This window comes from Mirounga angustirostris, unplaced genomic scaffold, assembly GCF_029215605.1.
Source record: "Mirounga angustirostris isolate CCGP_5_RB_7025 unplaced genomic scaffold, mMirAng1.0.hap1 SCAF_6, whole genome shotgun sequence".
Taxonomy (NCBI): Eukaryota; Metazoa; Chordata; class Mammalia; order Carnivora; family Phocidae; genus Mirounga; species Mirounga angustirostris.
Window position 1 is genome coordinate 64,211,923 of NW_026991714.1, and position 25,200 is coordinate 64,237,122.

The window sequence follows — 25,200 nt, forward strand, 5'->3', positions numbered from 1 at the left end:
GAAACAGGCTCCCTGCTCAGGGGGAGCAGGCAGTCTGACGCGATGCGGGGCTCTGTCCCAGGACCCTGGGATCATGACCTGAGCCGAAAGCAGACGCTTCACAGACTGAGCCACCCAGGCGCCCCCATGAATTGGGCTTTGTATCGAAAGACCACCCTGCACAAAGCCCGTTTTCCACACGAGCAGCCCATAGTCTCAGCACCGTACACCGTGGCTGGACTCTTCTGATTTGGTGTTACATTTCCAAAACCAGGTTGATTTATTTTTCCCCGTGGTCCTGGCCTGTGTGTTTTTCTTCCTCAGCCACACACGGAGTGTGCTTGATTGGTCGCCACGCGGTTCTTCATCAGGCTGGTTGGGATTTTACAAGGTGTTTGAATTTCTAAATAACTCATAAGGCCTCTCACACTTGAGTTCATACCAGAGAAGTTGTGGGATGATTAACCTCATAGATGCTGTTTTTGCCCAAAGACGACCAGCTGTATTCACGCTTAGGCTGAGTGTGGATCGCAAACAAGTCTTTAGAAACTGTGATTGTAGAACCATGCAATTGTATGTGTTTGTTTTTTTCCCCCTTCTGTATAAGTGATTGGGTGGCTCACTAGGTTTACTGCGCTGTAGTAAGGGGCCGCTTCTGAGGATGAACAGGGAACTATCTAACTTCAGGAAGAACCGGGGGTTCTTTAAGGGAAAGTGGCTAAATAAAGTGAGCCTGGCATATCTGATTGGACATTGGACCATACTTGCCCCTCATTGTCCCTCTTCTGCATTTTTTTCCTTCCAGAGCTGCCCAGAAGTTAAATCTGTCTTCTAAAAAGAAGAAGCACCGACCTTCCACCTCGTGTGTGGCCGAGCCCCCTCTCTTTGCCACCAGCTTCAGCGGTATTCTGCAGACCTGCCCTCCACCGGCCCCACCCTGTCTGCTGCGGGCCGTCAGCAAGGTGAAGGACACGCCAGGCCTGGGCAAGGTAGGAGCTCGGCCGGCAGGGCTGTGCACAAGGGGTAAGAAGGGCACGAGGAGCCCAGTTTGGCTGTTAAAATGAGAGGGTGATGGGGAGAACAGGAGACAAGCTTAAATTCACTTGGAAGGACCGTAAACTTTTCTTTAGTTACATGCATTGCGTTGCAAATGAAGACATTCAAATTACTGGAGATCTGATTGGGTTTGGGCAGGAAGAACCAGCTGTGCGGTGTGGGACAGGACTGTAACCATCTGAAGACAAGACACAGAGACACAAAAGGCAGTGGGCAGAGGCAGGGGCCCAGGGAAGACACACCTCCCCAGAAAGAGGCCCGCCAATAGGCCAAGGTTATCAGGAGATGCGGCTCAGCTGGGTTCGGGGTAACTTTGTTCTCAGGCGTCACCCCCAAACTCTCTGTGCTGACATGGGCATCCGGGTAAAGTCACCGGACTTTAAAGTCTTGCCCTCCAGTTAGAAAACACGCTGGGGCTTATAAGAACATTGAGCTCCAGGAAAGTGGTTGTTGCCTTTCTTTCCTTTCCGTCGGAAGTAGGACGGGGCACACAACCTCGCCGGTGCCTCGCCGACTTCACATGGTCCGCCCCGGCTTCTTTCTGGAAAGTTGCAGGTCTGGCTGAATGGGGCGGCTGCTATGCTATGAGGACCCAGCTCTTACTGTCACCGTTCCTCTTTCCCCTTGACCCCCAGACTCTGCTGTTCAGGTTCATGGTCTTCCCGTAACTCGGAGTCCTTCTGGAGTTTGGGACCCTCTGCCCCTTCTTCTCCTCCCAGTTTCTCTGCCTCCTCCCAAGCTCTCCCCCGCACCTCAATTTCACCAGCCCATTGGGAAAGTATTAACATGCTCTGTTACTCTTCCCAACGGCATTTAAACTTTAAGATTATGTTGAATAGATCAATGCTTACTCCAGTGGAGAGCATCCAGTTCCGGAATGTTCCATGGCATGGGGCAGGGTAGGCAGTTGTGCGCTGATGGTTTTTCCAGCCCTGAAGCAAAGTAGGCAAGAAGGCTGCAGGGCTGCCCTGGCCTCACCAGCCAGGACGGAGATGGTGAAAACCCTACGGATCAGGATCCCTATCTAGGGAAGTACTCACGGGGGAGCCGCTGAGGGAGAGCAGGGACACCCTCACTGGGGTAATTATGGGTGGTTAACATGCTACCTTCTGGGGAGATTGGGCACAAGCAACTGCAGGGTGTTAAAATCTCCTTTCTTTTTAATCGTGCTAAGATACATGTAACATAAAATTTATCATCTGAGCCATTTTTTAAGTGTATGTGGGCTTTTGTTTTGCTAAGGAGTTTGGAACTTTAATACCAGAGCTGAACTGTCCTGGACGATATGGAGTTAGCATTGTAGGCTCCTTTTCTCACTTTCTGAGCCCACATCCAACTTCTCCTCTGAACAAATGTGAACAAATATTAAATGTTATTACTTTGAGGACACGAGATTATTAGCCAACCTGGCCTACTCATATACCCCAACATAGCCCTATCCAGGATACCTCAGAATGAACCACGTAAGAAACTGCCTCCCTGCATCTTTAACAGTGGTCCTCTCTGTGGTTCCTATAAGGGTCAGGGTAGCTCCATCTTCAGGTAGGCCTGGACCCCAAGCCACGGGCCTCCTGTCCTCTCCTGCCCCATCCCTAATCCCCCTCCCTGCAATTCTGAGACAACGGGACCAGGTCACCAAGGGACTGAACCAACAGAAAGAGTGTCACCAGCCAAGAGGATGACCCAGCACTTGCATCAAAATAGTTTGGAGGGCACTGGTCAGATATAAGCAGACTGGATATTATTCTACACACATAAGTAGGATTATAAATAAGATAAGCAGGAGTAAGACCAGGTATAACCACAATTAAGGTTATAATTGTTAGTAAACAAAAGCATGCAAACACACTTATTTTCTTAATGGAAGATACCCTCTGTCTCATGCATTTGCAATCCCATATGCTTCTTTGAGTGGGAGAGAAGGGGGTGATGGGGGCCATTAACTGGCCAGGAAGGGCAGGAGGTACTGAGTGTGTCTGAGGAAGTATGTCATGGATGGGCCCATCAGATTGGGCGTTCCAGAAGGTGACGGAGGTGGCACCTGTCTGCGGAGCATGGTGGGGGGCCATGGTGGGAGGAAGTGGCCGTGGGAGGGAGGGACTTGGGAAGGGAGTAGTAATCATATACTCCTTAAAACCGGGTGTATGGCTGAAACGAGAGCTTGATAAGAACTTGCATCCTGCCGCCTCTTCCGCACAGTGCTGGGGGGCCTGGACCTACCATAGGGGCGCTCATCTCCCACATCCCCACTCTCGCACCCCCTGCTGCCTCACCATAAGGAGCTGCAGTCCTTACTTACCCATATGGAAGGATTCATTCCCATCAATGTAGCTCTGTTGCAGAACTTGCGTATTAACATCTCTAAGAAATACAGTGGAGTTTAATATGGAACATAACTGGTGCTATATATAAATCTATAGGTTGGAAGTAGGGAAGCTTCATGGAATCGCCAGAAGCAACTTAATTATTTACACCTGAGGTGGGGGTTGGGTGCAAACCCAGTTCAACCCTGACCTTTTGTGCCTCAGCCACCCCAGGACTTCCTCGGAAGACCTGGGCATGGAAGAGGCGGATGGGTTTATCTAGAGAAAGCCTCTCATTTAGCGAACAAGGTAACTGAGGCCCCCAGAGGGTAAGAGATCTCCCAGTGCCTCCTGAGTCAGGAGCATTAAGCCATTTTATTTTCTAGGTCTCGCTGGGCTGCCACTAGATATACATGACCTTTAAAATTTGAGGGTGGAGTCAAGAATGTGAGGGGGCCACGGGCGTCACAAAATAACCTTGGGCTCCAGTTGTCTTCATCCAGTGGAGGCTGGGCGAGAAAGGGCAGGTGGAGCAGCCAAGAGCAGACCCACAGTGAGATCAGAGGAGCTCCATGGCGCTCCCTGCTGGTGTCAGCTGCTCCCCAGACCCTCCACCCAGGGTCCCTGCAGCCACTGAGCACCGCTTGAGGCAAGAACTCTTCCAGACGCCAAGGTGACTGAAGGATTTGCAGTGACTTCAATGTACTTGGAGCTGCAGTTCAGCAAACACAGGAAATACCCTGACGTTGTCAGCACCTGGCACTCTCCTGGGCACACTGCAAATATTCGTTGGGCATCTGTTGTGTGTCAGGCATGGTGCTAGGCACTAGGCTTGCAGTCATGGACACACAAGGCAGAATGCCAGTCCTTACGACACTTATAGCCTTGTGCATTATTCCAGTCAGTCTTAGAAATCTCACCAGTTTGGGGCGCCTGGATGGCTCAGTCAGTTAAGCATCTGACTCTTGATTTCGGCTCAGGTCATGATTTCAGGGCCGTGAGATGGAGCCCCGCGATGGGCTCCATGCTGGGCGTGGAACCTGCTTGAGAGTCTCTCTCTCCCTCTGCCCTTCCCTCCCTGCTCATGCACATGTGCACATGAACACGTGTGCATGCACACGCTCTCTCTCTAAAAAAAAAAAAAACAAAAACTCACCAATCTGGACCAAAATGAAGGACAATCTGATTTAAGGAAGAGTTGGAATTACTTCCAAGTAATATAAACAAAGCTATACTAAATGGTCTTGTAGAGACATTCTTAATGAATAGATAAAAATGATTAGTGGATGAAAGCAGCTTAGTCCCCATTTATATTTCATTGATTTAGCTTATATGTAAATTATACCTCTAATCTGTCTGAAAATGGCTCCTTCTCCTAGTCAGTAAATGCTCTTCGTGAAATTTGTTTGCACAATTAATTAACATCCATGTTTAAGGTTCATTTGTTAGTTGTCACAGCTTAATGTCAGAGCTCTGTGTCTTGGATTACAAGCTTCTAGAGCAAATCATGTTACCTGTTTAGCTCACTGAGTGTGTGGTTCTGCCGCCATGCCTCCCATGTGCAGCGCTCTTGAAGGCGAGACTGGTAATGGTGATAGTCATGTGCACCAGTACGTTGGCTAGTTCTCCTCTTCCCAGAAGAATATCTGAAGGGAAATCCATGAAGCATGAAGGCGGAAAGGAGCCTTCTTTTTCCTTTAGAACCTCTGGGAATGCCTCCAAAGCACGGAATGAGAAGCGCTCAGCCCATTTTCCCCCAGTTTGTGTTTTGGGAATATAAGAAAACTCTTACAGGTGAGTGCTAGCAGCAAGAGAACAGACTCTACAGAATATAGAAAGATCACAGAAAATTGGATGGAGCGATCATGAAGAGGCATGATGGAAACTTAAGCTGGGACAGGTTGGGAAGGGCTTGTCATACTTGATTCACTCAGCGAATATCTATAGAAGTCCTGCGTCCCAGCAGGGCACAGGACAGTGGAGCTGGTTGGCTGCTCTGTGCACATCCCTGTAAAGGAAGGGGGGGGGGTGTCCTGATTTCCATGAACTCGAGGCTCCTGTAAAGATGTTTGCCTGGCATGCAGCCTCAGCCACCGCTCCTGTATCCTCCATGCTGTTTCCTGCTCCTGGGGATCCCCGCTAAGGCATCCCCGCGTGGTGTCCATGTGGTGGCTCCCCCTCACCATCCGCCCACACCCATCTGTGCGTTTCTCAGATGCTTCCCCAAAATCTCTCTTCTTTGGGCCATGCAGCCTGGAGGCAGGTGACTTGGTGGAGTCTTCAGAGTTTCGATTTAGAAATAGACTTGCTTGCCTGGCTGGATTACGTCTCCTGTGCAGTAAAGGCTGTGGCTGTTCATTCTTTTCAGCCCTTAATTTTAAGCCATCTGTATTGTATTCAACACTATTTTTCAAGCCCAGTAGCAGCATATTTTGATCTGTTAAAAGGTATGTGTTCTAAATAATCTCTCTCTCTGTCACACACATACACACACACACACACACACACACAAACAACTTGGCCAGTGTTACCACTAGGTCCTACATTGTCTAGATTTAGCTTCATTCTAAACTGTCTCTTGTTTGATGTGGAAGTTCATAGCATAGGAAAAAAATAAAAGAACCATGTGAGCTTGTTAGTGGAGACTATTTTTCCTTTACAGATTTATAAGCCTTTTTACGGTCAAAGCCATTCGATTACAGGCACACCTCAGAGATATCGCACGTTCGGTTCCAGACCATTACAGTAAAAGCAAAGATCAAAATAAAGTTGGCCAAATGATTTTTTTTGTTTCCCAGCACATATAAAAGTTATGTTTATATGATACTGTGGTCTATTAGGTGTGCAGTAGCATTATGTCTAAAAAAACAATGCACATACCTTAATTAAAACTACTTTATTGCTTAAAAATGTTACCCATCTGAGATTTCAGCAAGTTGTAATCTTTTCGCTGCTGGAGGGTCTGTCTCCATGGTGGTGGCTGCTGACTGCCCAGGGTGGTGGGCGCTGAAGGTTGGGATGGCCGTGGCAGTTTCTTAAAATAAGACCACAATGAAGTTCACCTCATCGATTGATGCTTCCTTTCATGGAGGATTTCTCTGTAGCATGTGATGCTATTTGATAGCATTGGACCCCTAGGAAAACTTCTTCCAGAATTAGAGTCAGTCCTCTCAAACCCTGCTGCAGATTTATCAACTCAGTTTCTGGAATATTCTAAATCCTTCGTTGTCATTTCAACCATCTTCATGGCATCTTCACCAGGAGTACATTCCATCTCAGGAACCACTTTCTTTGCGCATCTGTTCAGGTTTCATCATGAGATTGCAGCCCGTCAGTCCCGTCTTCAGGCTCCACTCCTGATTCTAGTTCTCCTGCTCTTTCCTCCCCATCTGCAGTGACTTCCTCCCCTGAAGTCTTGAGCCCCTCAAAGTCACCCAACTTCTTCCAAACTCCTGCTAATGTGGATATTTTGATTTCTTCCCATGAATCACAAATATTCTTAATGGTATCTAGGATGGTGAATCCTTTCCAGAAGGCTTTCAATTTACTTTGTCCCTATCCATCAGAAGAATCACTATCTATGGCAACTGTAGTCTTACAAAATATTTTTTCAATAATAAGACTTGAAACCTTGACCCATGGGCTTAGAATGGATGTTGTGTTAGCGGTCATGGAAACAACACTAATCTCGTTGTCCATCTCCACCAGAGATCTTGGGTGCCCAGGTGCATTGTCAGTGAGCAGTAATGTTTTGAAAGGAATCTTCTTTCTGAGCAGTAGGTCCCAACAGTGGGCTTGAAATCTTCAGTAAACCATGTCGTAAATAGATGTGCTGTCATCCAGGCTTTGTTGCTCTGGTCACAGAGCACAGGCAGAGTAGATTTAGCATCATTCATAAGGGTCTTAGGATTTCTGGAATGGCAACAGAGTGCTGGCTTCACCTTAAAGTCACCAGCTGCACGAGCCCCTAACAGGAGAGTCAGCCTGTCCTTTGAAGCTTTGAAGCCAGGGATTGACTTCTCCTCTTTGGCTGTGAAAGTTCTAGATGGCATCTTTGTCCAGAATAAGGCTGTTTCATCTACACTGAAATCTGATGTGGCCACCTTCATGAATTCTCTTAGCTGGATCTTCTGGAGAACTTGCTGCAGCTTCTCCATCAGCACTTGCTGCTTCACCTTGCACTTCTGTAGAGACGACTTCTTTCCTGAAACCTCGTGAACCAACCTCTGCCAGCTTCAGACTTTTCTTCTGCGGCTCCCTCACCTCTCTGAGACTTCCCAGAGTTGAGGACAGTCAGGGCCTTGCTCTGGGTTGGGCTTTGGCTTAAGGGAATGTCGTGGCTGTTTGGTCTTCTATCCAGACCGCTGAAACGTTCTCCATATGAACAGTAAGGCCTTCTTCTTCTTTCCCTTTCTTATCGTCCATGTGTTCACTGGAGTAGCACTTGTCATTTCCTTCAGGAACTTTCCCTTTGCTTTCACAGCTTGGCTCTTGCTTGGCACAAGAGGCCTAGCTTCCACCCTATGTCAGCTTCGACACACCTTCCCCACTCAGCTGAATCACATCTAGCGTTTGATTTAAAGTGAGAGACATATGGCTCTTCCTTTCACCTGAACACTTTAGAGGCTACTGGAGGGTTATTAATTGGCCTAATTTCAATTTTGTTGTGCTCAGGGAACAGGGAGGCCCAAGGAGAGAGAGAGAGACCAGGGAATGGCCATGTGGTGGAGCAGTCGGAACACACACAATATTTATTGATCAGGTCACCGTTGTATACGGGCACAGTGTGTGGTGCCCCAACTACAATAGTAACAAAGATCACAGATCACCACAACAAACATATGAAAAAGTTTGAAATATTGGGAGAATTAGCAAAATGTGACACACAGACAGGCAGTGAGCAGATGCTGTTGGAAAAATGGTGCCAGGAGACTCACCACAAACCTTCAATAAAAAACACAATGCCTGTGCAGTGAAGTTAAATGAAGCACAATGAAATGAGGTCTGCCCATACTGAACCCCTGTGATACTGTAGGGAAGAGGAAGCCGAGATTTCTGACATTCTGATTACAAGACAAAAACAACAAGACAGACAAATTTGATAAAAATCAGATTTTTAAAAGGTATTCATGTAGCTCTTATTTATTCAACAAGTAGAAATGGCTGGTGTATCTCTCCCTCATTCAGGAAGTGATGCCGGGTTATGTGGAGGAGAATTTCATGCCTTCCAGCCCAGCAAGGTTCAGGTTATTTAAACAGTATGCAAATTGTCAAATTCCTCATTATCGTTTCTATCATTCCTCATCCTGAAACTCTATCGGAGAGAACGGGAAAGACTTGAGCCAGCCTTTGACATTCATTTCAAGCATATATAAATGATAGAAAACTCCGGACTCCACTACTCACCAGTGACTACTCCATCCTTAAAAGCTACAGATGGGAAAAGTGACTTGTGAGCTCTCTATTTCAGTGTGCTGGAGAGGGGCAAGAGCAGGGGGAAGAATGTGTAAATAATACTGCATGAATAATACAAAATAATTCATCGAACGGCTAGTCTGATAGCTTTGTAAATTAAATTGCCAGCTCTTCTGGGGAGTAAATTCATGTGACCTTCTACTCCCTAATTACAGATACTCCTTTCTATGCTCTGCTGGTTTTGCTGGAGTCTGCTAAGCTCTTGTCTTTGGAGTTGGTTTTCTGTCCTTCCATTCTTTCTTATTCTGACCCCTCCTCCAGGCTGCATCTGAGGAAAGGAGACTTGGAGAAAACTTTTTGACTCATTCACCTAGGTGGGTCCTTTCCACTCCCCCACCCCTCCTACCCCATGCAGAGGTTTCCACGCAGTCCTAGCGCCCTCCCATCCCAGACACCCAGGGCTTCTCCAAGGGCCCAGCTGCTTCTGGAGCAAACCCAGATGCCCTCAGTCATGGGGGCTTTTGTCTACACCTCCTGCCATGCCACTCTCACATTTAGCAGCTTTCATTCTTGCAGATGAGAGGGAAGTATTAGAAGATGTTCTCCATTAAAGGCCACTGAACAGAAAGAGTCCAGGTAAAACACGTGTAAGGAAAGTGGGGTGCCATTTTGCTTTTCATTACTAGTGTGATTGCCTTTAATACTGCTGGTCAACTCATATGGAGGTAATTTTTTGTTGCTTTTATTATCAGAAGGAAAATTAGAAGGGTAAGCAGCACATTTCAGCTTCATTTAGATCTGATTTTGGACAGGAGGGTGCATTACCATATATAAAATACTCCATTTGGGGCTCTCTTTGCCCGAGTTATCTACAAAGAGCCAACTGGATGAAATGGTTCTTGGGTAAGCAGGGAGGAATAGTTGGGTCGGCAGCCCGGAATTACCTGTCTTATGTCTCAGTCCATTATTATGTGTTCAGAGCACAGGAAAGGGAAGAGATTTGTAGGTCCATTTTCTTCATAGAGCTTCTACATTTTCCAGTCCTCTGAACTTCTGCCTGCCTTAGGTGGAGCGGGGGTCTTCTGAAACCTTCTGGTTCAAGCTCCAGAGATGTGAATCCCCCAGACAGCGATCTCCATGGCCACGCTGTAGAAGAGATCTCTGTGGACAAGCCAGCTTTCCATTCCTTGCAATTCTGGTGAAATAGCCTTCTTGGTTTCTCTCACTAGGTTGCACATTTCTTGGGGGAAGGGAATCATGTTCTTTCCATCTTTGTACCCCTTCAGTGCCAGCTTCCATGAGGGACGCTCAAAACCTGTTGAACATTCACGTAATCCTGGTTAGAGCCTGGGAGGTTCTGATTGGGTGTTCGGCACGTGAAGGATCTGTCCTGCGTGGTGAACGCTGTGTAGAGGAGGCAGAAACATCGAGAACATCCAGATGGCAAAGACCCTGGAGGTCCTTGCCCCACTTACTCTGTACCATGTATGTTGCCCCGGGAGAGCGACATCCATGAGAAGATGCTGCCTCGTGTTCGCACCCTGGCAGAGAGCAAAGGCACTGGACACCCCTCACTGAGGAAGCTTCTGGAACATCATCTCATCACATCCTCTCCTTGTGACTCTCAGGAAACCGAGGCCCAACAAGGTGAAGTAACTTATCAACCCATTTATGTGGGAGAAGAGAGAAGTTTTAACTTAGGAAGCTGATCAGTCATGAAGACTTTAAGGCATAATTTGCAAGAGAGATTGTTCATCTTTTTCCCCATTTTGTGATTTTCAGCCTCAAATCTACTGGCTTTTTTTTTAGGGTATTTTTTTAAAAGACATGGAGATGGTAGGTGTTGTATGTGTGTATGTGTGTGGACATGCAAGCATATAGAAAGAGAAAGAGGAAGGTGATTTTTCTAAGGGAACTTTTTAAAGGCTAGAAACCTGTGCCATAATTGGATAGGTTTGGGGCCTCCTGGAATACCTGTAATCCTAATTAGCATCCTGACTTATGGAATGAAAGCACAAGATAAAATGAGGGAATTCTCTCTGGGATAAATGCCACGTTCTCAATTAACCAAAGGGCAATAAGATGGATTATAATGCCAGAATAGGGCTTTTGATCATTCTTTGTCCAAAAGCCACATTTTGGTCAGGCTCAGCACAATGAGACAATTACTGATATCAAAAGAATGGGAATAGTAGGTGTACCTTAAGCTAACATTTCTCGCATCTTATCTTTCTATGTCTTTCTCTTGCTAATGGCTGCAAGGAAAGTTAATCATGATTTGCTATAATTATCCCATTAAAATGGGATTGATAGTAATGCTTTATAAAAAATGGTGAGTCCAAACTGCTGAGTTAATTAGAAAGTTTTCCTTTGTGTCTCAGAGTAAGAAATGCTGTTCTGGCTTCCTGAATGATTTGCATAACAAAATATTTGAATTCCTTTCCAATGCTTCATTGAACTAAAATGAATCATTATGGAGGGGGGAAGTCATTCTGATACAGTCTTAAAAGCAAACCATAATTTTCTTTAGATTTTTAAATAGTTCCTGAATTAAAAGTCCTCTGACTGCTCATTCTCTCCCATTGCTTTATGGGTCCATCTTAGCTCTGTTCTGTAATACCCTCTGAGCCCACTGGGCTGCTAACCGAAATACCATATAGACTGGGGCTGAAACAAAAACTTACTTCTCACAGTTTTGGAGACTGAGAAGCCCAAGTCAGGGTGCTGGCCGATCTGGGGTCTGGGGAGAGCTCCCTTCCTGGCATGTACATGGTGGTCATCTTGTCATACCTCATATGGGAGATGGGAGAGGAGAGAGGGCGAGGAAGCTCTCTCATCTCTTCTTATAATGGCACTCATCCCATCGGTGAGAGCTCCCCCCTCATGACCTAATTACCCCCAGAGGCCCGACCTCCTAATGCCATTACCTGGGGATTAACATCTCAACATAGGAATTCGGGAGGCACACCAACCTGCAGTCCACAACACTGGCCTCTAAATTCCAGCATTGAATTTGAGTACTTGACTTCCCAGGTAAACAACCAGAAATAGAACCATTATAGTAGCATTTAGTGCTGGGGACAGGATTCCTTTCAAATTCTTCTCCTGTTCCCTTGGTCTGCTCTGTGCTCCATGCCACAGCCAACCACTCAGGTAGACATTTTGTCCACTCGGAGCTGAGATCTGTTTACCACCACCAGTAAGATATTTGGTGGATTCTTTAGTGGGGCACTGTACCAGCTTTGGCAACCAGAAACTTTTTCTTGCTGAGACCAGTGATGGTAAAATCAGCGTCTTTCCCAGTGCTAGCTCCTTCTGTTTGCAAACTCAGTTCTCTTATTCCAGAGTGTGAGAGCTTGCTGGCAGAAAGCACTCTTGCCTGCTCCATCCCAATGCTCCCAGGTAGTCCAGCCGACCAGGGGGGCCATGTAATAAATGCTCCACCCCCACCCCAGAGCAGCACCACCTGCACTGCACTGAAGACCCCGCTTATCTGTGAAAATGGGCGGGCACAACCCTTAGACCGGAGCAGTTCAGGCCAGTGTGGGGCGAAAGGCAGAGGACCGAGACCGTGTCATGAGTTTGGTTCAGCCATAGTGATGGATGAGCTGCTGGCGGCCAGGCACTAGGAAAGCCTTGGGTGTGTTGTGGGGTGAAGTGAGAACAAGGTCAGGCAGGTGTGTTCCCTCCAGACACACCTCCAGCCATCATCACCACACAAAGCTGTTTCTCTCTCAGCCTTGAAACAGGGAGCCCTCTATGGAATCTTGTGACTTGTTTGCAGGGAAAAAAGGGACTCTTTTCTCCCAAGGGTTATTTCCTTCAGCTGCTTGGCCAGATGCTCCCCTACCACCCCACCGTTGATTTGGGGAAAGAGGAGTAAGAGCCTTTGGGAATGCCTCACCCCGTGGATGAACTGAGAGCAGGACTTGCTGCTCTGCCTGCTTCCCACTCCATCCCCTACTCTGTAAAAAGTGGGAAACATAGCACCCTCATAGGACTCGAGGACAAATAGAGCCATTCAGACCGCCACCATCTACACAGCCCTGGACTCAGCTGTGTGCTCTGGTTACAAGTGCGAGTGGTAAGGTGCCGCGTGAGGAGGGGACGCAGGAAGCCCAGCCCAGGAGGGGACGCAGCAAGCAAAAGACCATGAACACACTTCCCCCGGAAAGCTTGCTCTCATCTACAGGTCTGCTCAACCTTCGCTTGGCTGGTTCCTGCCCATCCAATGGATATTGTGGGAACGCCATTTCCTTGAAGAAGATTTCCCTGGTTAGGGGCCCTAATTTTCTCTTCTTTGTATCTATCACCCTTTGGATGACCGATCTCCATAATTCAGTGTTTAATGGATCTCTGTTGACTATAAACTTCTGGATGGCAGGGTCACCTTTCTCTTGTCCCCCTTCGAATCCAGAACACTACTCAGTAAATGGTGCTCAGTAAATGGTAGGTATGTTACGTTCTCAGGGAAGCCGAACCAACAGGATGTGTGTGTGCGTGTGCATGTATATGCATACGCATGCACATATACATATATAGAGAGATCAGCTGTGGAGGCTGGCAAGTCCCAGGTAGAGACCCACAGGAGAGCTGCAGTTTGAGTCCAAAGCAATCTGCTGGCAGAATTCCCTCTTCCTCCAGGGAGGTCAGTCTTTTTCTAGTAAGGCTTCAGCTGACTGGATGAGGCTCAACCACAACATGGAGGGTAATCTGCTTTACTCAAAGTCTATTGACTTAAATGTTAATCTCACCTAAAAAAACACTGAAACTTTTAAAATAATGTTTGACGAACATCTAGGTACCCTGACCCAGCCAAACTGACACATAACTTACCATCACGTATGTGAAATAGTGGAGGATGGAATCATGACCTTGGTCTCCATTGTCCTGTGGTGATCCTTCACTTCTGTGTGTGATGCCTACAGCTTCTGTCATCTGGATCCCCTCCCTTGACCTTCAACATAGCCCTGAGAGGTGGGCAGCAGGGAGGATGTGGGCAGAGTTGACCCTACTCGTGGACAAGGGCACTGAGATTCAGAGAGGACAAGAGAATGACCAGAGGTGACATGGCTTTTCCGAGCAGATGGGGAGACCCTGCATCTTGTCTCCAGTGTTCTCTTCCTGATCATACAACAGAGATTGGCTGTTTCCTTGTGCCAGGCACTGGTAAATCCTCATTTCCGCCCTGTGGGGGGCATCTATGATAATCACCCCTCTTTTATATCCCCGGAAGCTGGAACGGATTCGAGGCATCTGCCCAAGGTCACAGACCCGATCCACGATGAAGCTGGGGCACGAAGCCCCGTTTTGCGACTTGCTCTCCACACCACTACACGATACTGTCTCTCCACACACTTCCTGTGTCGCCGTTTGGTTTCAGAAAAGTCCCGGTGTGCAGATGTCCCCCACTGCGGGGGTGCAGCTGCTTGTGTGGGGCAGTGGACCCCGGGGCCGGGGCAGGCGCGGGGCGGGCCTCCTCTGCTTCCAGAGTCCCACCACTGTCCCCCTCCCTCGTCATCTTGGAGAGCTTCGTACTTGTCACTGTGCTGCGTTATTCCTTGCACTGAAAGCTATACAGGTACAGATCGCCTTCTGCGGTTTCCGTGCAGTAAAGATAAATTACCAGTGAAAGTCAATTAATATTCAGGATGATATTTAAAGGCCCAAACAAATGAACAAACAGAAACCTGTTCTGAATTCCGTGGGAGAAAGAGCCCTTGCATGTCAGCCCTGCTCCAGAGTAGTGAGAACTCAGGGCCAGAGCTCGGCAGGGACGGGACCCCTGGAGCTGACTGGATATTTAACCCCACCCTGACCACATCGAGCTATCCAGGTGATTCAGTCCCACGAGAGTTCTGTGTCTAGAACACCAGATCAGTGACAATAGAAACGGCTGAGTTTCAACTTTTGTTAAAAGACGTCTATCTTGAGTGTGCGTTGAGCTGTGGTCCCCAGAGGCAGTGTGAGGAGAAGACCTACCCTGAGCCCCTCGTGCCTGCCCTCCCTGATGGCCACTGCTCCTGCTTTTCCCTCACCGTGGGCCATGTGTGCACACACACTTGCTCCTCCAGATGTGGCTAAATGCCTGCTTCCGTCATATCCTGTATCCACCCCAAGCCGGCTCCCTCTCCTCTCTGACGTCCTGTGCCGTGCTGACCCCCAGCACGGATTCTGCTCCTTAACCACTTCCCGCCTTACATCGCCTTCATTGTGTTACAGGTATAGCTTGTCTCCTCCACCAAGTCTTGTCCGCGTGAGGGTTTATACTGCTTTCATGCCCCCCAAATGCTTAGCTGTACGCCTGGCAGGTAGAACCCATTGAACTGAAAGACATTAAAATACAGAGTAAAGGGACACCCCGGCGGCTCAGTTGGTTAGGTGTCAGACTCTTGGTTTTGGCTCAGGTCATGATCTCAGGGTCATGACATCAAGCCACTTGTTGGACTCTGTGCTGAACTCGGAGCCTGCTTGGGATTCTTTCTCTCCCTCTGCCTCTCCCCCTGCTTGCATGCTCTCTCTCTCTCTTTAATAAATAAAAAATAGAGAGAGTATAACGATTTCATTTAATGATTATTTCTTCTGCTTTTGCCTCCTTCATTCCTCATTCATTTATCCACCATCCACTCACCCACGTGTCTGTCCACCAGGTGATGAATATGGCATGCATGGCAGACCTGCTATGTCGTGGTTACTTTGCGGACACACAGATGAGTTCAAAATGATCTCTGTCCTTAAGAATCCCGGAAATTGCTATTCAAGAGAGTTAAAAATCATTCTAGGTAGACAATGCAAACTAAAAATACCTATTATTATTATTATCATCGCCACACTGGCTTATCATGGCAGACGAGGCTGAAATTCGTGCAAGATAATAGGCTTTCCGGCGAGTTTTCTCCCTTACTCCTTTTTACTGAGTACACTCTAATATTCCTGCAGGATTCATATTGGATCATGATGACAACTGATAGAGCAGCAGGCAGGAAAGGATGTACTTTTGTTTCATTTTTTAACACACTGGTGTACTATTGCAATTCCCCTGCAGTTAGTTTGTATGAATGAATCATGGTGGCATGTGAAGCAATTGTATTCACACAGACTCTTGCTCAGGAGAACTCACACATCCTTTGCTCACAGAGAAAATTCTGCTGAAAGCACATGCTATGGAAGTTGTACTTTTCCCCTCCGAGGTGGGGTGAAGAGAGGGGCTTTGTTCAAGGTCATATAGAATGCCAGCTCCCACTCCAGGTTGTGCCTTCCTACCTTGCAAAATTCCAGTGTTGCCTCCTTTCCTTTGGGAATGCTCCTGTTATGATGGGAGACTGGCATCCGCGATGGGTCAGGTTCTGAAGTTATCTTGCAAAATATGTGTACTCGCAGGGGGTATGGTCTGGAGTGGGGAGGGGAATAGGGGAGCAAAAGAGAATGGAAGGAGTTTTGTATGAATTAGAAGTCTTTTTAGTTTCAAGCAACAGAAATGCAAACTGTCAGAAACTGGAAATGATGAGGGGTATTGGCAGCTCCTGGAACCAGACCATGAGATCAGGGAGCTCTGGAGTGAGGAAGTGCTGAGGGCTTCATACTCGCTCTCTCTGTCTTCAGTTCAGACCAGCTTTTGCCTCACCCAGCTGCTAACAGCTCTCAAGTATCATTCTTACAGTTTCCACCAGACCAGACAGGGTCCGATCTTCTCTGGCCCTAAGCTCGAAATTCTAGGCAAAGGCTGGTGTTGGCCCAGGTTGAGCGTGGGAGGACTAAGAAAGTGGCTGCTCCCACTGGGCTGGAGTGAGGAGGAGCATGTCCAAGTGGAAGACGATGCTGTCCTATAAGAAGGAGACAAATGAAGGTCATCCCCTGCATTTATGGGTGCTTTGCAGGAAGCACGAATGAGCACTTAGAAGGAATGGTCAATGCAGGGGATGATGTGCCTTAAATTCAAACGCGACCCATGTCAGACCCAAGCAGTATTTATTGAGCCTTTGCTATGTGCTTGTGAAATAAGGATTTCTTTGGGAGTTCATGTTGTGGACCACTATTTCACAATCATTAAGCAGTTTCTAGGGGAGAAGAGTGATGTATGTATTCAAGAGAGTTTAGAGCAAAGCCGCCATGCAGAGATTAGCCCAGGGAGTGAAACAGGTGATGGGCATTGGGAAGAAAATCTAAGGCCTTGGAGACCTTGGAGGAGGACCTGGGTGTGGCTATGCCAGGGAACACCAACGTCCTTGTGGATTGTGGATCTCAGAGGAGATGGACACACAGCCCTGAGTCAGATCTCCAGCTTGCAGGACATCTAGATGGGTAGTCTCATCTCCACCAGTTAATGCTGGCCACGATCTGCTTCCTCTGTAGGACAAATGTTGCACAGAAATGCCTCGATTTCAGCCACATCAATCTTTATGAAAATGTTCATTTCTCCTTTTATCCGTTCCCATGGTGGCTCACCACAGCCATCCCATTTCCCTAGCAGTGGCAAGCTCCTGGCCAGAAGCACAAGCTGCCAAGTTAACCCTTGTAAGATTACATGGTGAAACATACAGATGCTTGGTGGTGGTCTCACTCATTCCACAAACACTCTGAGCCCACTCGGGAGTACCAGGCACTGTGAGGGAGACAATTTGCTATGCAATGGGAGCAAAACAGACGTGGGATTTTTTTTTTTTAATTTTAGATTTCTAGAATTTTCCAAATCAGTTGAATAGTATCAATAATTGATATTCATGTGTATTCATCTTTAGTCAGCAGAACAACTGAACAGGTTCGTAGATTTTAAGTGGACGTGAAGCCTGAGAAAGGCTGCAGATCTCTTTAAAGAGGGATAGCCAGAGGCGGCTCTCAGTGTCTTCGCGTTTCCCATCACCACCGGCAGTGTGATGAGTTGGGGATGTGTAGGTCAGTGTAGTGGACAGAACGTGGAATTAGAGGACATGCATTGGAATCCCAGCTCTCCTCTTATATTTGCTGGGTGACCCCAGGGAGGTGTCATAGTCTGTTCAGGCTTTTAAACAACAGAAATTTACTTCTCTCAGCCCCGGAGGCTGGAAGTCTGAGATCAGGGTACCCATGTGGTCTGGTAGGGCCCACTCCTGGGTTACAGATTTCTTGTACCCTCCTGTGGCAGAATGGACTGGGGGACTCTGTGGGGTCCCCTTTATAAGAGCACTAGCTTCATTCATGGGGGTGCCACCCTCATGACCTGATCACCCCCCAGAGGCCCCCACCTCCTAAATCCATCACCTTGGGTGTTAGGTTTCAACATACAAATTCAGAAAGGACACAAACATTCAGTCCATGGCAGGAAGATACTTATTTCTCTGGGCCCTGAGTTCCTTATCTGTGAAATGGAGAAAGTAATCATTCTTCCTCACAAGGTCATTGTTAAGTGTCAGATGACTGTGCAGGACACGTGGCTGGCTTTGGGCTGTGGGAAAGCCTCTTCTGTGGGTCCTGTGGAGCTCAGGGTGTAACGTTCCAGACCAGGGAAGCTGGAACCCAGATTCCTGCTGATCCCGTGGGTGTGGAAGCTTTGGGTGGTTGTTCAAGAGATGGGTACAGGGGGATGGGAGTCCATGCTTACTTAGGTCTGAAACTAGGATTTAAATGATAAAGGGAAGAAGCACGGGTCAGGTACAGATATTTTTGAGTAAAATATCTGCATTGCTATGCAATGGCAGCAAGTTGAGGCCAATCTCAGAGAATGTTCATCCAACCAGAGGGGAGACGTTCAGCCAACAGCCATGGTCAAGGGGCCAAGGGCTGGCACTGGGGGGAGTGATAGAGGCTCTTCCCAGGAGGCTGGTCACTGGCAACCCTGGGTTTCAGGGACAAGAAACCCATCTTAGGTACCAAAAAGGCCCCTGACTCTTAGAAAGCTAGGGTCCAAGGATCGGAGCCAGGACCGCATGAACTGCCTAGATGCTGGCCCAGCAGGTGACCCCCGGCAGCTTCTCGGGTTCCTCTTGTGAAGGAAGCCATGGTTCCCAGGCCTAGCCCTGGACGGAGCCTGGATTATGCCCACGGCTACTCTGCCGTGGGTCCAACCCAGATTCTTCACGGTGCTCCCATCCAGCTAATCACACGATCCCCAGTCAAGCTGTCCCTTGCCTGTCTTCGAAAATCCAAATTACTCAGTCCCGCCCTCCAGCTCCACCCCTGACCCTCAGGGACTGGTTTCCAGTGCTGTAAGGAGGGCCCTCTTCCTTTGGCTTCCAGGCCTTTGGCCATGCCACTCCCATCCCCCGCCCCACCTTCCCCCTTGGCTCTTCATTCACCTTTCTCCTTCAGACTTGAATTTGGGTGTTGTTTCCCGCAGGTAGTTTCCCTCAGTCTCCCAAGGCCTCTTGCTAGCCCCACAGCACCCTTGGGGGGGTTCCAACTCTGCATTTATTCTGCTGTGTTGTGTGTGGCCTACTGCCAGACACCACAGTTCTCTGCAGGCGGAGATTGGGTCTGACCACGCCCCATCCAGGACAGAGATTGCATCTGACCACGCCCCACCCGGGGCGGAGATTGCATCTGACCACGCCCCATCCCCAGTACCTGCCTGCACCAGGTGGGTGCTGCATAAATGTTCGCTCAGGATCAGAGACAGAAAGGTGCAGGGACAGGGTACCCACCGGGTCCTTTTCCTGCCTGCCCTCTCAGAGCAGCCACCTTTTACTTGAATAACAACGTGATACTTGGGAAACACACACTTATTTGCAAGGCAAAATGCATGACCTTGTCACTCAGAAGACCTCCATCCCAGGGTCTCACTTAGCCCTGGGATTGAGTAGTGCTGATAAGGGGAGAAGGTTAGTCAGGCATTTCTGTCTAGGTGATTTAGTTTTACAGAAGATGCTCTCAAATCTTCAGTGGGAGTCGAGGCAGAATTTTTATCAGATTATAAGAATATCAGCACATCATTATGCTACTCGTGCTGGAAGCTATTAAGTGTTTTCTCTGAGCCTTGGCATATGCAGGCTCATAGGACTTAAATTACAATTTAAGGAATTCTGTTTTTACTACCAAATGGACAGTGACTGACAACAGGTTTTGTTTTCTTCTTGGGCTCGGCCATTCTTTTTTTTTTTCTTTTTTTTACATTTTGGTGCCAGACAAGAGGTTTTGATGCCACCTCATCCCTCTATCTGCTCATCTGCCCTTGGCTGGGCCAGGGATGCTCACCTCCCTATCACTGGTTGCCCTTAACAAATGCTGTTTGTCCCTTGAGGTTCAGCTCCCACGTGACCTGCCACCTGTAGCCCCTCCCACTTGAACCACCTGCGTGAGCTGGGCATGCGTCCCATGCGGACCGTGAACTGTGGATGAAGGGGCTGTATCTTTAGTCACCTCTCGTGGTACATATTCATCTGAACACGCAGAGCTCCATCGCTTCAGTGCATCGAGCATCTGCTGTTTGCAGTCTGCCCTCTTGGAAGGAGACCCAGACGCCCCCAAGATGCAGACCTGGCCTTTACTTAAGAGCTTTCCTTCTGGTTAAGACAGGAGGAAGACTGATTGAGCTCTGCGAGTGATGCCGGGCCCACAACCTGCTATTCCGTCTCCTTCCTGTGAATGAAAACGTAGCTTATAGTTTTACTTCATTTTAATTCTGCCGTGATACTTGTTTTAAAATTCAGAGATCACCGGATGTTAATCCTCTTATTATCTCCTGTTGCTAATTATATTAGAAGGACAAAGAGGGAACTTGGATTTTGTGATGCTTTCACAGAGTACAGAGGCTTAAAACATCTCACTTAGACTTCCCCGAGGTTCTCAGGAACCCTTCCGTTTCTGGGAAAATGCAAACGTGTCAAACCTGGCAGTCTCCCCCTCCCGAGGAAATCTGACATGTGAAACTCAGGTTGTTAGACCTGCTGTCAGAGGAGCTGTCTGCCCCAGAGCATCCTTCCCTCTGGCCGCCTGCAGCCTCTCTCCGCCGCCCCTCGCCCCCTGTCCCGACAGGGTTTTTGTCAGATGAGGGGGACCAGCCTCTCCACCTCGGTAGCCTCCCCGAGACACCCCTGGGCTCTGGAATGAACACATTCTGGACTTCTGGGTCTCACCTTCAAAGCCCCAGTCCCCAAGGGGAGCCGAGCTCAAGTGGAACGCAGGCTGTACCCTCCTTGTCCCAGGGGAGGCCGGATTGGCAGCAGCCTATGCAGACACAATCAACAGAAGTGGGGCCCAGCCCCTTTGGGGGAAACCAGAGCTGCCCCCCGAGGTTCGCCAGGTGCTCTGGGGAGCTGGGAAGGTTTTCAGCTCGTGGGCGGCTGTTTGTCATGAGGGGCATTCAGCACACGGGAGGCAGTGTGGAAACCCAGCAGCACAAAGCGATTTCCAGCTGGATCGTGGCTGATGAATAATGAAACAGCAATGGTGCAGCCGCGAGCTGACAGTAAGTAGGTGGCGGGAGGGGAGAGCTGGACATTTGCGGAGCCATTTGGTGGATGTGTCGCTCCCCTCCCGGGGGAAGAGCAGACCTGAAAGAGAGAGGCGGAGTCGTCTGTCTGCACACGAAAACCAGGTTGGGGAACTGTTGTTGCCACTGAGGGGCGGGTGGGTTCCTCTGCAGAGAACCTCTCGACCTGTCTGTAATTCTGACTCGGCGTTGATATTTGCATCCCTGCTGACAAGGGGAGAACATTCCTATTTCTGCTGTGACGATAATAGCCACTAATACTTACGTAGTGCTAACTGTGCAAAGTGCTGTGCTAAGTGCTTTACATACATTGGCTCATTTGCTACACAGTACATCTATATAACTAATCATTTGCATACACAATGCATTTTCATACATTGGCTCATTTACATACATAATACATATATAATGTTTGCATACATTAACTCATTTATATACACAATCCATTTGCATACTGTCTTAGTCTGTTTGGGCTATTATAATGGAATACCACAGACTGGGGGGAGGCCTACACAGCAAACACTTATTTCTCACAGAAAGTTCTGGAGGGTGGAGTCCAAGATGAAGGTGCGGGCAGATCTGGTGTCTGGTGCGAGCCAACTTCTTGCTTCGTAGATGGCCATCTTACCCTGTGTCCGCACGCGGTGGGAAGGGCAGGGAGCTCTCCGGGGGCTCTTCTGTGAGGGCACTCACCCCATTTCTGAGAGCTCCACCCTCACGACTCATCCCCTCTCCAAGGCCCCACCTCCAAACACCACTGTGGGCTAGGTTTCCAGCCCCTGAATTTTGGGGGAACACAAACGTTTGTTTGGTCCATAACACACATAATACATTTACATATATTAACTCATTTCAATCACCTATTTTATTGATGAGGAAACTGAGTCACAGGGAATCCCGTGCCTGGGGTCGCAGGGGTCAGCGCTGGCTCCAGAGTCTCAGCTCCTGAGTGCCCAGCGTGCTCCTCATGAGGCTCTGGCGGTTTGGTTTGGATCATCCCCTAGCTGGGCACCTGTCACCAGCTATTACGTGTGTGGGTGCCCTGTGGTTTGCTAGGCGTCCGTCAGCCCGCCTCATCCTTGAAGCAGATGGACAGAACACTTTACAAACCAGCCGTAACCCAGGGCTCCTGGTCGTGGGGGGAGTTCAGCGGGGATGCCAGGCCTTGTCCCACTCTCTGTGGCCTCGCCCTCCTGCTGCATGAGCTGCTCCCCCAGCACCACAACGACCGCTGTCCCACGCCGGGATGGCTGTTGGGACAAGTTCAGGAGGGGCCAGATCGGACTGGTGACTGGGTCCCCCTGCTCTCTGTTTCCTCTGCCAGGCGTGGTGGGTGCAACCCCACCTCCCAGCCGTACCACCACCCACCTCTGAGAACAAAGCCCAGAGATTAGGAAGGGCAGAGGGGTTGGCATGGGGGGCAAAGGTCAGAAATCCTACAGAGGGGCGCCTGGGTGGCTCAGATGGTTAAGTGTCTGCCTTCGGCTCAGGTCATGGTCCCAGGGTTCTGGGATCGAGTTCCGCATTGGGCTCCCTGCTAGGCGGGGAGCCTGGTTCTCCCTCTGCCTCTGCCTCTCTCTCTCTCTCTCTGACTTTCATGAATAAATAAAACATTTAAAAAAAAAAAAAAAGAAATCCTACAGAGAGAGGTGAGAAAGTCATTTGGTTTATGACTTTAACCTTTTGCCCTTAATGTGACAGACTCTTCAAAAAAAACAAAAACAAACACATAACCTTGTGGCAAGGAATGGCGATTTTTAGATTGTCCCCTTAAAATAGGAAGACCCTCATGTTGTGTAAAAGGGATCTTCGGGGAAACACTTACCAAAAATCTCATGCTGTGTTGGCACATTCTCATGATGAGAGCCAAGCCCAGGCCCCACGGCGTCTCTCGTGACCAGCCCATTCCCTGTGTAAGCACGGTTACTAAATCTACCTGTTTGCACACCGCCGAGACCCTGGCCCCTCTCCCTGAGCTCTCTCCCTGCCTGGCCCACCCTTGTTCTTGGAGAAGTCCTTGAAAGCCCCCTGGGTAGAGTGTGAGTCCCCCTGGCCAGGGCCCCACGGCCCTCTGCATGCACTGACCAAGTGGCATGGTCATTACCTGCCCCACTGTCCCATGAGACAGCGAATTCCTCTTGAGAATTTGAAAAAAAAAATCATTGCCTTATCTTCTCTGCCCCCTGCTGCCTTCCCCCCCCCAGCCACCCACACAGGACCTGGCACCCAGGACATGTGCGTTCAGGGAATGAGTGTGAGGTCATTGGTGGAGGATTCTGAAAGGCATCTATTAAAGGTAGAAATCGGCACAATTCCAATGCGTGGTGTAAATGTGACTCGGCATCTCTTCCTGCAGATACGCCCTGAGTCCAGAGTTGAACCCGTCTTAGCTCCCATGCTCCCATCAGCCCACGGTGCCCTTCATGGGGAACTCATCACCCGCTCCCATGTTCTCTCCCTGCCAATGCATCATCCTCTTTCTGCTCTCTCCCAGCAGCCAGAAGCATACTCCTAAAGTCCCAATGCGATCGTTATATTTAACAGCTGGATTCCATTACACAGCTAAGTGGGTCCTGCCAGGCTCTGCACAATCCAGTCCCAGAGACCGACATGCCTCCCAACAGGCCTCCTGCCCCCCAGTGCCACTCCCCCACCCCTGCACTGCAGCCACATGGAAGCCTCAGTCCCTTTTGTCTGCTAGGATAAGCTTTCCCCCCATTCTCCGCTGCAGGAAGTGCTCCCCATTCTCCTGGGCACAGCGTGCTGGCTGCTGGCTTCCTGTCTGTGCCAGGACCCTCTGCTTTCTGGCCTCAGTCTGTCCACTGAGCCCTCCTTCGGGGCTTGCATTTCCTGCTCCCAGCATGATGCAGGGGTGCTGCCCCTCCCCCTCCTGTGTTACCGGGTGTGAGAAGGACATCAGCGTTTGAAAGCTTTGGGTTCAGTACCCTCTGCAGTAACTCAGAAAGATAGGGAAAGAGAGCTGTGGTCTTTATTTTTTTTTCACTATTTAAAAGCTATTTATTAGAATTTAAGCTATTTGGGGCCAGAGATGATGTCATTAAATTCTGTCTACTCCTCAGAACATTACATAGTACCCTGAGCTGTGCATCTTTAGATGAGGCCTCAACAAAGACTTTTTCGTGGAAACCCAGACCTCAGACACATGTCCCCTTCCATCCATGCAAATGTCACAGGCTCTGGGGGGAGGGGGAGGGGCGCTTCCTTTCCAGAATAACATTGGGAAGCACAGAATTCGAATTTCCACAGTTTTTTTTTTTTTGAGTTCTTTGGGTGAAATGCTACACCAATTTGGTTGTCACCGTCAGGAACCCTTAGCTGTTGGTGGCCCCAGAGCACATATAACTCTGGGTTCTGTGGTGCTCTCCCTGGTCGTTTTTGGCGCTCCTTACATGAGCGTTCTGGTTCGGGGGAGAAAGCATTCTATCTCCTCTGAAATCTATGTGGAACAAAGGAGATCATTTCATTGCCTGCTTTGAGGATACTCCTGGTTCATGCAGATTACTTCTGCGTTTTCCACAGAGGGTCAGTGACCCCTTTTCACAATCCTGGCCAGCCCCAGGCCAAATGTGAAATGAGTGGCATTTGGTTGTGGTGATCTCTTCTTTGTGGTTCAACTTCTACACGAGTTAATGGCCATTTAGGTGCTCACTCTGTAAAATCTTTTCTGGACTAAGGTAAAATGTGAATGAATGAAGGGATAAATACCAAACAGATGAATACCCTTGCTTGTGCCCAGATTACTTTTAAGAGAAAAAATGAAGAAACGAAGGGCAAAAGTATTAGTACTTCTTCCTCCAAAGCAAAAGCTTTCAGGTGTAACCCACCAAGTTCTAAAACTTCCTTCTCTAGCCCAGAGGACAGGGCCAAACTCTAAATGGCAATGTGTGCACTCCCATATCCTAGGTTCCCAGAGTGGAGAGCCCTGCCCCCCAACTCGGGCAAAGCGTCAGGAGCAGCAACGGGTGATTAATCAGGTGGCTCCTGTCTAAGGACACAGTCAACGTTTACTGTCTCTGCAGACCA

At 48.7% G+C, this 25,200-nt stretch overlaps 1 protein-coding gene across 1 annotated transcript in view; it reads left to right on the top strand.

Annotated features, from left to right (window-relative positions):
- KIF26B (kinesin family member 26B) overlaps positions 1-25,200 on the top strand; it is a 440,039-nt gene that overhangs the window by 305,603 nt on the left and 109,236 nt on the right. Inside the window, exon 5 of the mRNA XM_045877594.3 lies at positions 785-968. Within this exon, the coding sequence (XP_045733550.1) occupies positions 785-968 (184 nt within the window). The remainder of the gene's footprint in view (positions 1-784; positions 969-25,200) is intronic.